The 16,169-nt window shown below is 36.4% G+C and overlaps 1 protein-coding gene across 15 annotated transcripts in view; it reads right to left on the bottom strand.

Moving 5' to 3' along the window:
• The window catches only part of PEX5L (peroxisomal biogenesis factor 5 like), a 237,947-nt gene that overhangs the window by 80,549 nt on the left and 141,229 nt on the right, over positions 1-16,169 (bottom strand). For 8 of the 15 annotated variants that reach the window (XM_080654139.1, XM_080654140.1, XM_080654138.1 and 5 more), the window contains 2 exons: positions 15,290-15,394; positions 4,141-4,252 (listed from right to left, as the gene is read on the bottom strand). In XM_080654139.1, coding sequence (XP_080510265.1) covers positions 4,141-4,252; positions 15,290-15,394 — 217 coding nt within the window. The remainder of the gene's footprint in view (positions 1-4,140; positions 4,253-15,289; positions 15,395-16,169) is intronic. The other 7 variants (XM_080654133.1, XM_080654143.1, XM_080654130.1 and 4 more) reach the window with 2 other exon arrangements.

Raw genomic sequence — 16,169 nt, 5'->3', positions numbered from 1 at the left:
CTCCGCACTAAGGATGTCCGACTGCTGGCTTGGGCTCGCTCCCTATGGGAAGTGGTCCTAAGCCATCAGTCGGACATCCCCCGAGGGCTCCTGGATTGTGAGAGGGCACAAGCCAGGCTGAGGAACGCCCCCCCCCCCCCCCACGCCCCAATGCACGAATATCATGCACCAGGCACTGGGCCTCTAGTGTATTTTGAAAATATTACACTAATTTTGCAGTTAAGGTATTTAATTAGCTGGGGGGGGGGGAGGGGGGCGGTTAGTTGGGGGAAAAGGAGACATATGTAAAACTTTAGACAATAAAAAAATATATTTAATTAGGTGGCTGTTTTGGAATTGTGAATTTTTAGAGTTCTTCCCTTACACATAGGAATCTCTTTTACTAATATAGGTTTTGTCTACAGGCCCCATATCAAGGAGTGAGATTACTATGAAAAATCTTTCTTATATAGTAACTGTCCACCTAATGGCTCAAGTTTATGGATACAATTCTTTTAGATTATATATATTGATAAATGCAAACCAAGTATTATTTTTCTTGGGTTTTAGAAGGATTCCTATACTTCGACATATACTAGATTTTTGGGAGGAGAATACAGACAAGTTATTATTGCAAGACTTATAGTAATTATTTGCCCTATAATATAATCACTATCTTAACATATCTATTGTATAGTTACTTTCAGAACATTTGATATATGCATCTGTGTATAATTTATTTGCCATTTTTAAATCAAGGATATTAGCAATGATCTTGGCCTACCTACCACCTATGAATACAATTTGAGAAGGTCAAAGAATTAGCTATCTACCTAGGCTACAGATAAGTTAAAGATGATTTATGTTGTTAATAGCAAAGAAAAAAGAAAACAAAAGAAAAACATCCTTATTTGATCAGCTTGAAATTGTCATCATTGGATGGCAAGAAGTGTGCAGAAAAACAAGCAGAAAGTAAAGATCACTGAAATAGTTAAGAAAATATTATAATTTAGAATGCCTATGAGGCAAAAAGATTGATATGTTCTTTTAGGGTTAGTAGAGAAAAAAACCAGCTCATTATTTAACTGATGTTTGGAAGAGATGAATATTTCCTATATGGTTTATTTTGTGTTAATTTATATAAGAACTATATTCCTTAAACATTTAAGTAAATGCCAAGATGGCAGCACACTGACTTTAACTTTTCATTGGAAGAAAATAGCCAGAATAAATGCTTCTCATCTTAATATAAGGTTTTTCAAATTTCAGCTTGATTGACTTGGTACAAACATGAAGCAGGGTTTTTTCCATATTTTACTATTTGTTTACTATACCTTTGAAGTGTAATGCCTAGAATGTCATATACAATGACTGTCCTGATTTCTCAATGTAATATCATACTATTCTATAAAATGACAATGTTCCACTTTAAAATGATTATTTCTATTAAAAATTTGGAAAGAAAATGGTAACTCTATCTCCTGCCTAAAAACTTTAACTGTGAAATTATTGGAACAAATTAGAATTCTTTCCAGGATGCTTGAATGCTCTGTTTAAAGATGTGAATTATGTTGCATATTGAGATGTAAATTATAGTTTTGTAATAATTAAAAAAAAGAACCATGTTCCTTAGGAATTAAAAACATATAGTGTTTCTGCCCTGAGATACATTTTTAAGATTGAAAAGCACACTATCAAACAAGAGTCTTCCTTCAGGATCAAAATCTGTGTGACCCAGATGCACTGAATGCTGAGGCTGAGAAAAGGAAAATCCAATCTCAAAATATCACTTCCCGATCCCCTACCTTGAGGGCATTATGGATTGAGTTGTGTTCCCCCCAAAACTCATCTGTTGAAGTCTTAATCCCCAGTACCACAGAAGGTGACTTCATTTGGAAATAGGGTTACTGGAGATATAATTAGTTAAGATGATTCATGATGGCCTACCTACTGGTATCCTTATAAAAAGGGGAAACTTCCGATTTTTCTTCCCCAGAAAGAGACACACACAGGAAGAATGTCAGGTGAAGATCGCAGTTATGCTGCCACAAGCCAAGGAACTACCAGAAACCAGAAGAGAGGCCTAGGAGAGATCCTTCCCAAGCACCTTCAGGGGGAGAATGGTCCTACTGACCTTGATTTTGTAGTTCTGGGTTCCAGAACTGGGAGACAACACATTTCTGTTGTTTAATCTATGGAGTTTATGATATTTTGCCATGGCAGTCCTAGGAAAGTAATAATAGAGGCAATACTGTAGGTATTGGGATTGCAGGAGATGACGCATTCTTTTGATATTTCCCTCCAATATTTCACAGGTCTCTTCAATGTTAGGAAAACCAAGGTGAAAGTAGCTTTTGAGCCAAATATCATGTTGTTCTTTCTGGTGGGCTCTTCCTAAGTGACTTAGTTGTAGCATTCTCTGGATTCTTCTGGGGGCAGCTCTACACTTTTGGAGGGGAAGCTCCAGTTTCAGAGATCAGAAGGATGATTCTGACTTGATAGCATGTGAATTTACCGAATTTCCTGCCTAAAATGCAGCAAACACCATTTCATTTGCTTGATTACTCCAAGTGATAGCTGAGAGTAGAAAATGATTGCTTTGGTGTGACATACAGAAAGTTAATGCATTTGAAAAGGGAAATGTTGGGTGTCCTGTTTTTTAACTGATAGCTAACAGGAATGGTAATACCTGTTAGAGCTCACTTGGTGTTAAGACTTACATAGATTGCTTCGTTTAGTCTTCCCAAATAAACTAGGAGATCTAGATCTTACTATTATTAGATGGTTGAGGAAGTAGACCTAGTTAAGCAACTTGTCCGAGGACACTGAGCTGCTAAGTGGCTGAGCTGACATTTGAAATTATGAACTTTAACCCTAGAGACTGTAGACAACTCTCCCACAAAAGTGTCTCTGTCTTGTGTTAGTTACTTTTGTTGTTGTAATTTTTAGCATCTGTTTAAAAAAAAAAATCACAATTTCCTTCACCTGTGATTTTGTTCACATACTTAAACGTATAACGAAAATATAGCAGGCAACAGCCAGCTGAGGACATGATGGGAGATGGAAGGAATTTAACAAGACAGGATGTGATTATCACCTCCTTTCTCCTCAAATTCTCTCCTGCAACCTAACATAACCTTTGTTCTCTGATTCTGAACATCATCTTCTAATTCTTATTTGAACAACAGGCCTTTGAATGTGAATGCTGACTGAATGAAATAAATGCTAAAAGCTGCCTCTGATATGGAAGGTGAAAATTAGCTTTTAAGTCAAATCTTTTGTTGCTCCCTCAGGGTGGGCCCTACCTAAGTGACTTAGTATCAGTGAGAATTGGAAAATGCGGAGGGTACTTGAGGAGGTGGCATTCATACCTGCGGCCTCCTACATCCCTCACTGGATGAATACTTGTTAGTGCCTATAATATCCCAAGCCTCTAGGACATTTTAATTGTCATTTCAATCCACTTGAAGGGGTGGCCTATATTTTTATTTTACTCGACTTTTGTCATACAAAGTATTTCCAGGCAGAACTTGAAAACCCTTACTCTGAAATAGATGCTTTTTTTTTTTAAAGGTTTCCTAATGTGATGTGACTTGAGATGAGATGTAAATATGAAAATATATATGGAAAAACCATTCATTGCTAATAGTGACATGCTAATGTTCATCAACATTGGTTGTGTAATATACACAGAGTGGCCAGATTATTATGATCTCTGAACGCATAATAATCTGGCCACTCAGTGTACTTCTCTTGAGTACCTCATTTATTTGATATCAAAGATACTATAAAAATCATGCACCTGATCAGTTTTCCCCTTTGCACTGGCTGATAGAAAGCTCAGGGAAAATAGGTGGTTGATCTCCAGGAAAAGTCTAGAATACTTTTGGTACCCATTTGAGATACAAATACACTGAGTGGCCAGATTATTATGCATTCAGAGATCATAATAATCTGGCCACTCAGTGTATATACATCGCAGTTTCTTATAGTATAATGATAAGTGGTTCATTGGCTTATGTTGAATAATAAATGTTCTAAAGTTTTAGTCAGTTGCAAACATTTTTCTCCAGTTAAAATGCATTGTGGAAAGAAAAACGTGTATTTTACTACAGTGAGAATTAACTCGACCCGAGGATCAGTTAAAAGTGAAAGAATTACCAGCTGTGTTGGACGTTACTGGCCTTGCTATTGCCTCCGATTTGGTTTCACAGAGAAAGTCATCGATGGAGGGACTCAGGAGGGGTCTGCTTTCTTGCTGTTCATTCACCAGCTGAGAACAAATGAACACAGGTGTCACAGGCCGTGTTAAACTGCAGAATCAGATAAGTTAAAATGCAGCCTTGCAACAAAATGAGAAGAGCAAGCCTACCAAAAAAATAAAGAAACCAATAAATAATGGGGCAGGGGCAAGAAAGAAAAAAAAAATACCAAAGGATAGGGAATGAGCCTTTTAGCACTGTGAACATTTTCGATGCAGCCAACTTCCATTTTTAAAGCTCAAGCCTTTTTCCTTCTCCTAGGACAGTTTTAGAATTATTCACTAATTTCAATATGTAGCAAATAATACCTATTGAATCGCTGTCCCTAAGGGCCAATCCCACTCTTCCCTTGGGCAATGAGCTCCTACTAAGACCTGCAATGGTGGCTTTTGATTTTGGGCAAACACATTCTGTTTAGGACTAGCCAGTCAGTGTTTTGTGGTGACAGGACACGCGTCTGTGTGTGGGGATAAACACTCCTTGCTCCCTCTTTAAAAGTTCAAGTCACCTACTGGTGCACACCCTTACACTTCCTTGGAATGCTTTAAGCTTTTGTAGTGCATAACATTATTTTGAAAGAGTACAAAATATTGTTATATTAGCTGTCATATTACCTACATATCCAGTAGATATGTTTGTGAAAATCTATATGTAAAGCAGATTTCTGTGAATTCAATGATATTTTCCCATAGGCTTGTTCTGTAATTTCAGAACTTTTTCAGTTTAATTTTTTTAAAAAAAATATTTTTTATTGATTTCATAGAGGAAGGGAGAAGGTGAGAGAGAAAGAAACATCAATGATGAGAGAGAATCATTGATTGGCTGCCTCTTGCATGCCCCCGCCCTGCCCTGGGGATTGAGCCCACAACCCCGTGGAACCTGGGACCCCTCAGTCCGCAGGCCAATACTCTATCCACTGAGCCAAACCAGCAAGGGCTCAGTTTGATTTTTAGTAAGTCTCTATCAGTGGCCGCCATCCATTTACTATCAATTATTCTGTACTTCTTGAATTCAGATTTCTTTAAGTTCTATTTCTGTGATTAAGGGAAAAAATATACTGATGATCCAAAAGTGGTTAATCCTTAAATTAAATGCCATAGTTTTTCACAAGATTTTATATTGGCCTTTCTTAAAATGGGCATAGCCATCTAGTTTTCTATGCATTATATAAAAAAAGATATGCCTAAAAATCTCTAGATTTTAAAAATACTGATTTGCAAGGCTGTATTTTAAAAGAGATATAAAATAATGAATGAAGTGTTTTGAGTATTACCAAATGAAAATATTTGATGTGACTCTACTCACTTTCACTTTATTATTTCTTTAGCACAGTGTCATTGGTATTATAGCTTAGAACTTATGGAAGATGGCAAGATACCTATGAATAATGGTAAATATGGGAAGAAAAAAATGCAATACTGTTAATATTGAAGGAAGAATATGGAAACATTTAGTGATTATTTGGCGACTGGAAACCAAGAGGCAATTAGGTAGTTTTTCATGTTCATCCTACAGGGATAAATCTCAGATCTTCACTAGAGTTTAAGATTTTGACGTAGAACTGGTGATTTGACTTTCATACATAGTAATATGCGAACATTATCAAGGGGTAAGCCTTGAGAATGCCCATTTCCTTTTAGTGTTCAAGTTGCAGTGATAGAAATTTCTTCAATTAGTATAAGTTTACTGTTACATGTATTCAGACCCACAGATTCTTCTAGGAATCAAATTATCTAAGGTCTTAACCTATGTTTTGGTCTTAACCATTTTTTTAGGGGGGAGGGGGATGTCCATTTAATCGATGGGTGAAACTCTGAGTACCTTTGAATTTTTTTCTGAATTTGAACATTCTTGGGTATCACACATTTTATTTATGTTGAAATATTTTTTGATGTTGAGGGACTATTAGCCTTTCATATTTCTGGGATAAAATATATTTGAATTTTTGTAAATGCTGTGATCTATTTGAGTTTAGGAGTGATTTATAATATTTTCTGGTATAAAAGTCAATTTTATAATCTGGAAATGTAGTTAAAAGCACTGATATAGAATATAATATTCTAGAAAATGAAGATATGGTTAAACATCACTGATTATGGGAACCCTTCTGAGTCCACAAAATTCGCCATGTACTTTTTCTGAAAATGTAATTAGTTTTCTAGGATTTGTATTTCATTTATAGTTTGGTCATGTATAAGCTTTGTATATGTAAGAGCTTCCAAAGGACCCATACATTAATATATATTTCTTGGTAGAACTTGCCCTTTTAACCATATGTACTTAGTGTAATGAACCCATCTAGTGTGATATCATCAGAGTGATGTGATGGTCCTGACTTAGCAACAATGGTTATCTCCAGGCTGTGTCATTCTCATGTCAAATGAGATCTGGATTCTACTGCGCTATAAACATTCATGGAGGGTGAAGGTCACCATCAAGTATGGCACCACACTATACTCACAGAAGTTAGTGTAACAGGCTAGCATTAAGTAAGCAGTGCATTCTGATGACTTGGTCTCTAGTTCTAGGTCTCAGATCTATTGGCTAAGGTAAATAAGGTACAAAGAGTAAATATAACCAATACAACTGCAACTTTAAAAGTTATATATATATGTATATATATATATCCTAAAGAATAAAAGAGTAATATGCAAATTGACCATCACTCCAACACACAAAGATGGCTGCCCCCATGTGGACATAAGATGGCCGCCACAAGATGGCCAGCAGGGGAGGGCAGTTGGGAGGGACCAGGTGTGCAAGGGAGGGCAGTTGGGGGCGATCAAGCCTGCAGGGGAGGGCAGTTAGGGGTGACCAGGCTGGCAGAGGAGGGAAGTTGAGGGTGACCAGGCCTGCAGGGGAGGGCAGTTAGAGGCAATCAGACTGGCAGGGGAGCAGTTAGGCATCAATCAGGCTGGCAGGAGAGTGGTTAGGGGGTGATCAGGCTGGCAGGCAGAAGCAGTTAGGGGCAATCAGGAAGGCAGGCAGGTGAGCAGTTGGGAGCCAGCAGTCCTGGATTGTGAGAAGGATGTCCAACTGCCCGTTTAGGCCCGATCCTACTTGGATGGGGCCTAAACGAGCAGTCAGACATCCCTTGAGGGGTCCCAGATCCCAGATTGGAGAGGGTGCAGGCTGGGCTGAGAGACACCCCCCCCCCATGCACGAATTTCGTGCACCAGGCCTCTAGTATATATATATATATATATATATATATGCAATGTCCTAACTATCTCTTTGATAGCCATTATTTTTCTGAAGAAGTCTGATGATATTGATAGATAACTAAGAAAAATGTATTTATTCTCTTAGTCATGATTTAAAGATCAATTATTATATGAAGATAAGTATCCTATATAATAAAGAGGTAATATGCAAATTGACCATCACACCCTCACAAAAGATGGCCGCCCCCATGTGGTCACAAGATGGCCGCCACAAGATGGCCGCCAGGGGATGGCAGTTGTGGGCGATCAGGCCAGCAGGGGAGGGCAGTTAAGGGCGACCAGGCCAGCAGGGGAGGGCAGTTGGGGGCGACCAGGCCGGCAGGGGAGGGCAGTTGGGGGTGACCAGGCCAGCAGGGAGGTAAGTTGGGGGGGACCAGGCCTGCAGGGGAGGGTAGTTGGGGGCAACCAGGCCTGCAGGGGAGGGCAGTTGGGGGTGAGATCAAGCTAGCAGGGGAGCAGTTAGGGCGTGATCAGACAGGCAGGCAAGCGGTTGGGAGCCAGCAATCCCAGATTGTGAGAGGGTTGTCCGACTGTCGGTTTAGGCCCGATCCCACAGGCAATTGTACATTCCTTGAGGGGTCCCAGATTGGAGAGGGTGCAGGCTGGGCTGAGGGACACCTCTCCCCCAGTGCACGAATTTTGTACACCAGGCCTCTAGTAAATTATAGTCCACAAAAGTCCCCATATACTTTTTCTTAACTTTGGATACAATTAAATTCCTTTGTGGCATAAATTACTTATAGTTTTAGGAAGCCAGGTTGTTAGATTTCTATACTTCTAGTTGTAAACACTGAAAAATGAAAGGAATTCTAGAAAGTAAGACCTTTGTCCCCATAAACATTTAGATGGGGCAAAAAAGGAAAAAGCACAATTATTTGAGAGGCCCACCCTTTTAGGCAAGTCTGCTTTATCAAAGGTAATTGGATTTTTTGGGGGAATCTCTCTCTTCTTTCATACTTCAGACTTATTTTCTGGAGAAAGCATCTCTAGCATTCTCAGAGTTTCTCAACCAAAGAAGAGGTGTTCAGAGAGACTTGAGGGAGCCCAGGACTATGGCATGGCTTCTCCAGTCTTCTCCTAATCTCCTGCCTCACAAAGCCTGTGTCTCTTCTACACCTACTCTCTTGTTTCTGACCACATGTCATACCTGGACTGATAGAGTTGTTATGTCTACCCAGTTCCTATGAACTGAGCTGCTCCTCCGGCTTTCCTCCATAGACACAGATCAGAGGGAATAAACTACTTTCTGTGTCAGTGTTTTTAAGCTGAAGCACAGTTTAGCTCTTGGGAAAAGCTGGGGTTGGAATGGGGGATAGTGAACAGGGCTCAGAGGTGAAGAAGATAAAGGGCCAGGTTTCAGATAGCATGGGAAGATAATTTGGGAACTGAAAGTTTTTTGGTTTCAGTTGAGATGTGGAAGATGAAACTGGAGTTATCATAACAAAATCTTTTTTTATAAGCGCTGAGGTCAGAGACTCTGGCTTATTCATATTTATGTTCTTCACAACTTTGAACAGAATGTCTTCATATAAGAAGGGCTCAGTAAATGGTTAGCAAAGGGACAGTGACTCCGCAGAAATGGAAGATATAAAAAGATCTTTCTCAAACAGTCCGATTTTGAACTGTGTCTTCAGCCAGATGAATTTAGGAATCCTTATTTTAACCATACTGAGTCCCATTTTATTTTTATTTGGATAGGTAAGAATAGCTTTTCACATGGCCTTCCCCTCCACATTTTCAAACAAGTTTATGGTTTTCCTATGGTGACTTGAGACTAAGTAAATCTTTTAGGTCATAAAGGAAAATTGCTAGCTGAACTGAATCCCCCAAATAGTTCCCCTTAGCTTTCCTTCCAAATTGCATGCCATTTATTCTCTCCTTGTTCATTGGTAGGATACTGCTTGTTTTTCTTAGAATTACTCCCTTCAGTTTGAAAAGACTTTGTTTTTCAAGTGTGGTGAACATTTCATCCTTTGGGTACAGAGTACATTGATGTTATAAAAATAATAAAAAAGGTGAGTCAAAAGGTTTCCAATTTTTTTGAGTAACTGAGTTGGAGTGATTGCAATTTTGGCCCAATCTGACTATCACAATGGAGTTCAAGTGATCCATGCACTTCATTAGCTGCTAAGGTGTTTGCCTCACTTTGTTTACATTTTACATTTTCATTTCTCATCCTCCTTTGTCCTCTTCTCAAACTTGAGATAAGTTCAAAGGCCTTTGCAATGGTGACGTCCTTATTTCTCTTTTAGGATCCCATTCTACTGCACATTGGTAGCCTTCAGTGCTGGGCAGCGAGCACCTTCCTACAGCATCTCCACATTCCCATCTTTACCCAGTTTTATCTGCTTTCCTCCTACTCAACTATGACCTCTTTGAGAGTAGAGACCTTATCCGCTTAACATTTGTATCTCACAGTAGCAGTTTAATAAATGTTGACTGATTTTATGTCTAACTAAATGGTGGATTGTACAAAAGAATGATTGCATGGGCAGCCTTGATTTCACACTGGGTTTCATCAACTCAGAGAGGCCGGGGGTCCTCAGAAATGTTTACCAAGGTTTTAAACCACAAATGTAAGTCCATCACCCTCCCCACCCCCCAGTGTCACATCATTTAAATGTTTGGAAACCTGGAGGTACTTAACATTTCCAAATGCAAAGCTTCTATCAAAAAGTGAAGAATGCGAAGAGTGAATGCCCAATGAAAAAGATCGAAATAAAGGCACAGGCTTGCTCCATGTCATCCTTGGGAGAAGGACAAAGACCAATGCAAATGGGAGGCCAGTGACAGTTCAACGCACAGGGGTTTTAGGTCAGAGATTCAAATTTTGAGATTTTGAGGGAAAACCCTTACACGACCAATGGACATGGAAACAAAAGGAAACAGCGGGAGTTAGAAGATAGATGAGAACTTGCAAGGAGGGGCTTGTTATTCAGAATTCAAAGGACTATTGAACCTTACACCTTCTTTGTAATCATAGCTTGTGAATGAAATATTCAAATATCTTCAGTTTACTTATGACTTAGACTGGTTAGTTGATGTGGCCAATATTAGCCACCACAGGACCAAACTGGTTGTTATTTTATATCAACACTGTATTTTGTGTTGAACAAAATGCAGATAATATCATCCAACTTTAATGAATTATGATCTGTTTTAAAACTTTATCTAAAAATGCATTTGTCTTAGTTCAACTTGAATTTCTCTAATTTCAATGTTAAAAAAATAAATTATTATATGATCTAAGTTAGAGGGGGATATTTAACCAAAATGAAAGGAGATTTTTCTGCTTTTAAATACTGTCTGTTACTTAAGCTCCAGTATATGTTTATATAGCTTGTTTTGTGACTTAAATCTAAGCTTATTTGTCTTGAACCAATATACAGCTTAGGTGTTTCATTAAAAAATATAGAGCTAAAAGTTTGTGATAACTTATATCATTATGAATTAACTTCAAATCAAAATACATTTCAATGATAAAACAAGGTCTGTCAAGAATAATAACTCATTATTCCATCACTTTACAATTCAGATTGATGATCTCAAAATTGTTTTAAAGTAAAATATTCTGTTTTTATTTTTAAAAATTTTAGTACTTAAAAAATAATTTTAAAAGTTAAAACATTGAAGTTAATAAGTTAAAAACAGCTGACAAATATCTCATATTTGTAATGTTGATTTAAAAAATTGCAAAAGTATACCATGTCTTTTATCTCATCTAAATAATAGAAAAAAGTTTAAGAATGTTTTATTTATATATAAATGAAAGCACAAATATGCTTTTAAAAGGTCTATCTTTATGCATTCTGAAAATGCCTTTATTATTCCTGACACTGATTCAAAGCATGTGCTATTTGGTGAGTAGGTTTCATTCATAATTTTGTAATTGAACTACTTGTTTATGGCTTTATTAGTTGTATCCAAATTGAGAAATTTGTGCAATGCCCATCAAAATAGTGACCCTATCAAAACTAAGTTAACTAATAAATCCATTGAAAAGACAAGACAACTAAATCGTTATCATGAGCCCCTTAAATACACAGATCTTGGTAGCTTTGTCTTGGTAACTCTAATACTGGGCAGAATTAATTTCTTATGAGCTAATAGTACTAATGGTTCTGCCCATGGCCCAGTTTTTATACAGTATACGAGTCCCAGTAGATCTTTTTGTAGAGAATAGTCATGTGATAACTTTCAACTCTGACTTGATCTAAATCTCAACTGACTACAAATATTTTCCTGACAGGATAATTAGATTTGTAATTGTGAAGTTATTCATGGGAAAATGAACAGATATTACTGTTTACAACTTGGGTAGTACTAACACTAGGGCAGGCAGGAGAACATAATTAAAACAATTGTTTCAAGTTAGTAATAAAAACCTAAATAAGGCTATATTTAGTAGCTTTGAGAATATTTTTCCAACCAAGGACATTACTCTTTTTATCTTTTTCAGACACAAAAATTAAATCAATATTAAGGTATAAGGGGTGGAATATATAGAAAAACAAAGACCAAGTTTGCAAAAACATGAAAAAAATCTCCTTAACAATAAGAGGTCTGGAACACATCGTTTTAAGACAATGAGCTCTATAGCAAAAAATGAAGGGGATATACCTTGCTAAAAAAAAGTACCAGGAAATATGACTAAAATGAAAATTTCTAAAGTTCCTTATGAGAGAAAAATATTTGCTAAAGTCATTTCATTTTCATAAAGAATATATTTTTTTCTATAATATAATCAGTCTTTGACATACAGTTTTTCCTTCTACCCTCAAAGTAGATTTATTTATATTATTACAGTCTAGAGTAGTGCTCAATAGAAAGATAATGACAGCCTTGTAATTTTAAACTTTCTAGTAGCCTTTTTTTAAGTGAAAAGAAAATGGTGAAAATAATTTTGAAAATACATTTTACCTAGCCCAATATATCCAAAATATTATCATTTCAACTGTAATCAAAATTATTAATGTGTCAGTTTATATCTTTTTTTTTTTTTTGCACAAAATCTTCAAAATCTGGTGTGTATTTTATACTTATAGCACATTGCAGTTTGGGGTAGTTACATGTGGCTATGCCTACTGTATTGGACAGCACAGGTCTAGCGAAACTTTCTCCTTAAAGACTTGACGATTCACCTATTTTTTTCTTTCCTTCAATCCTTTCATCAATGCACACTTGTTTACATACTGTTTGACTTTAAGTGTTAGTCTAGGACAGCATGGACTTGAGCTTCTTTGAAGTGCTTGACATATTGTTTGATAATACAGAATAATTACATTAAATGAAAAGAGCAGTTCTCAGGTGTCCAGCAAACTCTGAGTTCAGGTCACCTGGCCAACTCTTGTGATTTGTTTGGTTTGCTCAATGTATTATAAATGACTTCCCTGGAGTATGTTTGGCTACATCCCTCTCAAAGAGATCATAATAATCACACAATACAAGAAAACCCTTCAGTGTAAATTATTCTGCCATTACAACCTGTTGAGTAAACAGTTACTAAACAGGTTAGGAACTCAGTGTTTCAAGGATGTGTTCTGTACTTTATCCATGGTGATTGTCCCAAGGACGCCACTGAGAGAGCAGCAATCAGCTTCAGACATATTGGAAATCTATGAATGAGCAGCTGGCATCGACATACTAGGAATGAAGATGAGTCAATGTGTTCAGCAGTATGTAGCACTATGTCCTAAGGGGCTTTACAGAAGACACTGGGACAAACATGTTTCAAGACTAATGCACTCACACGTGTAAGAATGTGGTATGGTACATGGACTGATGCTGTGGTTGCCATGAGAAGTACTCACTTTTTCAGATCATTCTGCTGCTTTTGGGCTTGTGCATAGCAGGGAAGAAGCCACTTGTGTACAGTGGAAAAAGTATATCAACTAATAAAACTGAATTTGACTGAGAAATAATTGTATCACAGCCGTCACTGAATTTCATAAAATTATCAACACAACAGGTGCATTGCATTTTATGAATCAGAACTCTGTATGCTGATTCATAAACTTGCCAGTATGCAACAAGAATATGATGCATCAAAGAAAGCATTGTATAATCTTCATGCAGTAAAATGGTAACTAATATCTCAAAAACAGTTAATGCAGCATTCGACAGGGATTAAGTAAGGAACTTGGTACACACAAATGTTCTGAATATGAGAAAATGGTAATCACAATTTTTTTTCTAAATTAAAAAATAAAAAATATTGTTTTGCATTAAATTTTAAATTCAGGCTTAGGTGACAATGGTAATTTTTGGACATTTAAAAAGGATTACTGGGAAGCACATACCAATGCAAGGGCTGGAGGAAAAGGCATTTTGCGAACTAGACCCTGTCCTAAATTGTGATGCCCTGAGATGATATGTTGTAGCACAACTATGCCAATTCCAAGTCTGGATAGGTCTTATCTACTGATGTAGGTGGTTCTGTCCTTAGCCGAGAACTTAAAGTGGTTCTCACTTCCCTCAGCATTGACCTGAGAAACTATGGGCTGAATATTTTGAACATGGATTCTTCAAAGGGCAAGAGATCAATGGAAAACTGTATATGTTTTACTATGCAAATTGTGTAAAGAATGGAGACCTTGGTAAATAGCAAGCAAATTTCTTTCCAACTACTACTGTGTCATTGGGAAGAAGCATCTCTTTTTCATGGATAAAAAACTCACAACATAAAACTTATCTGAAAGTCCTGGGAATCATTAATAACTTTTTTTAAGATTCAATTTTGATGTTATATGTTGTTATAATTTTCGTTCCTTACAACATAGCGTTTAGAATAAAGAAAACCACACATGTTGGCAGCAGCTGGGGATGTGATCTGATGATATTCTGAAAATAAGTTGCCATAATTTAGCTTTTGAAATAAATGCCTTTCGTGAGGACTGTAAATGGACATTTTTCTAATTGTAGACATGTTCATATAATTGGAACTGAATAACTGCATTTACTACTGGCATTATGGGAAAAAAAGGAAATATTTAAGATAACAACCTAATCTAAATTATAAGATAAATGCAAGTAAAAATATTTTTCATTTAAGAATTTAAAACTGATAGTTCCACAGAGTGGTGATGGGTACATTATACATATTTATGTGGATTTTACAGGGTGTTTCAAAAGTCCCTGAGGACATACAGGATTCACAGTCTCAGCATGTCTTTGCATATAAATGCAAACTTTTTTTTTCTATATTTGCTATAATAAATGCTGAAAATGGCTCTCATGTGCTTATAATAGAGATATTTTTGTTGTCAAGGTCACTAAGTAGAAGAGGGGTCACAGATGCCATTTTCTGCAAGGGGACTCAGGGACTTCTGGCTCATTCCTGTAAATTAGTTATCCACATAAATATGTATAGACATATGTAGTATGCATAGTCACAACATAAATATATTTAACATTTAAGAAAATTTAGATATTCTACTGGTAAACTGACATATGTATACAATATAACTTGTATTTATTCATAGGAATTTGGTTTTTTTGGTTGTTGTTTTTCAAATGTATCATTAGCTTAATTGTTATTTCTTTCCCAAAGTTATTAACAAGACTCCTTTATAAAGAAGCAACACATTTTACTTGCACATACATTTTTAAACTGAAGTTAAGTAATGAAAATTAAATGATGAAATTTTTCTTTTTCTTAGCAATTTTCATTTTCACTTTATAATGTATAATTGTTCCATTGAAACTGTACTTTTAAAGAAATTAGTTCAAGTTAATGTTGTTTTTTTTTTTTGCTAGTTAAAAATCACAACGTCTGATAAATTAACATATGTCAGCTTCCTACAGGAACCCTATGGGTCTGCCCACCTGTGATGTCATAGTAAGGAGGGGCTTTTCTTCAGCAGACTCCTCCCTCGGTATCTCCTTCATCACCATGGCAACAGCCTTATCTGCCGCCCTAGAGCCTTTTCCCTATAACAGTGAAATCAACAATGACTTGTGTCAGGAGAAATCTTTAAGTTATTATTTATTACAAGATAGTCTAATGTTTAAAGACCAATCCAACATAAATGAAGAAGTAGGCTGCTGCAAGTGAATCTTGAGGCTTTTGGCTGAAGAGAAAACACGCAATATCTGAAAAAAGATTGTGAACTTTAGCTACTTTTTCACCTTTACAACTGACATTTAATTTTAACATAATACTTTATATGTATGGTATATTTTAGGCAATTTACATGACATGAACATAATTTGTAGCATCTATTTAAATACATTATGAATTGCCTCTATGTTCATTTATAAATTATTCCTATATAATTTCTAAAACTTTTGAATGACAGGAGTCTGGGACAGGGATTGGGATCAGGGTCTGATTCCCATGGAGGGCTTGGTGGGTGGTCTCTGGAGTCTGTCATTTTTGAGTGGATTTGGCATAAAAAGAATAAAAGTATCATAAAAACCTCTCAAAAATTCTTCAGTGGTCTAATGTCACAGGAATTCACCGAGCTTACTTTGTGGAGCTAGTATGAAAAAAATTTGTAACTCTCAATGTTTTTGAGACCAAATAATTTTAATAGAATTTTAAAATCTCTTTTCATTGGAGAATCTGTAAATCCAGATATAAATAAAAATGATTACTAATCAAGGCATTGATATAGATATAAATATATAGGCATATATATATTCCCTATATTTTTTGTCTCATACAAACAGAGTTATAAATTATAAAGGGATATGCTGGCTTTCT

The sequence above is a fragment of the Plecotus auritus genome (genome assembly GCF_963455305.1).
Source record: "Plecotus auritus genome assembly, chromosome: 2".
In the NCBI taxonomy this organism is placed as follows: Eukaryota; Metazoa; Chordata; class Mammalia; order Chiroptera; family Vespertilionidae; genus Plecotus; species Plecotus auritus.
Note: the sequence above shows the minus strand (reverse complement) of the source record. Positions and strands in the feature narration are given on the sequence as shown.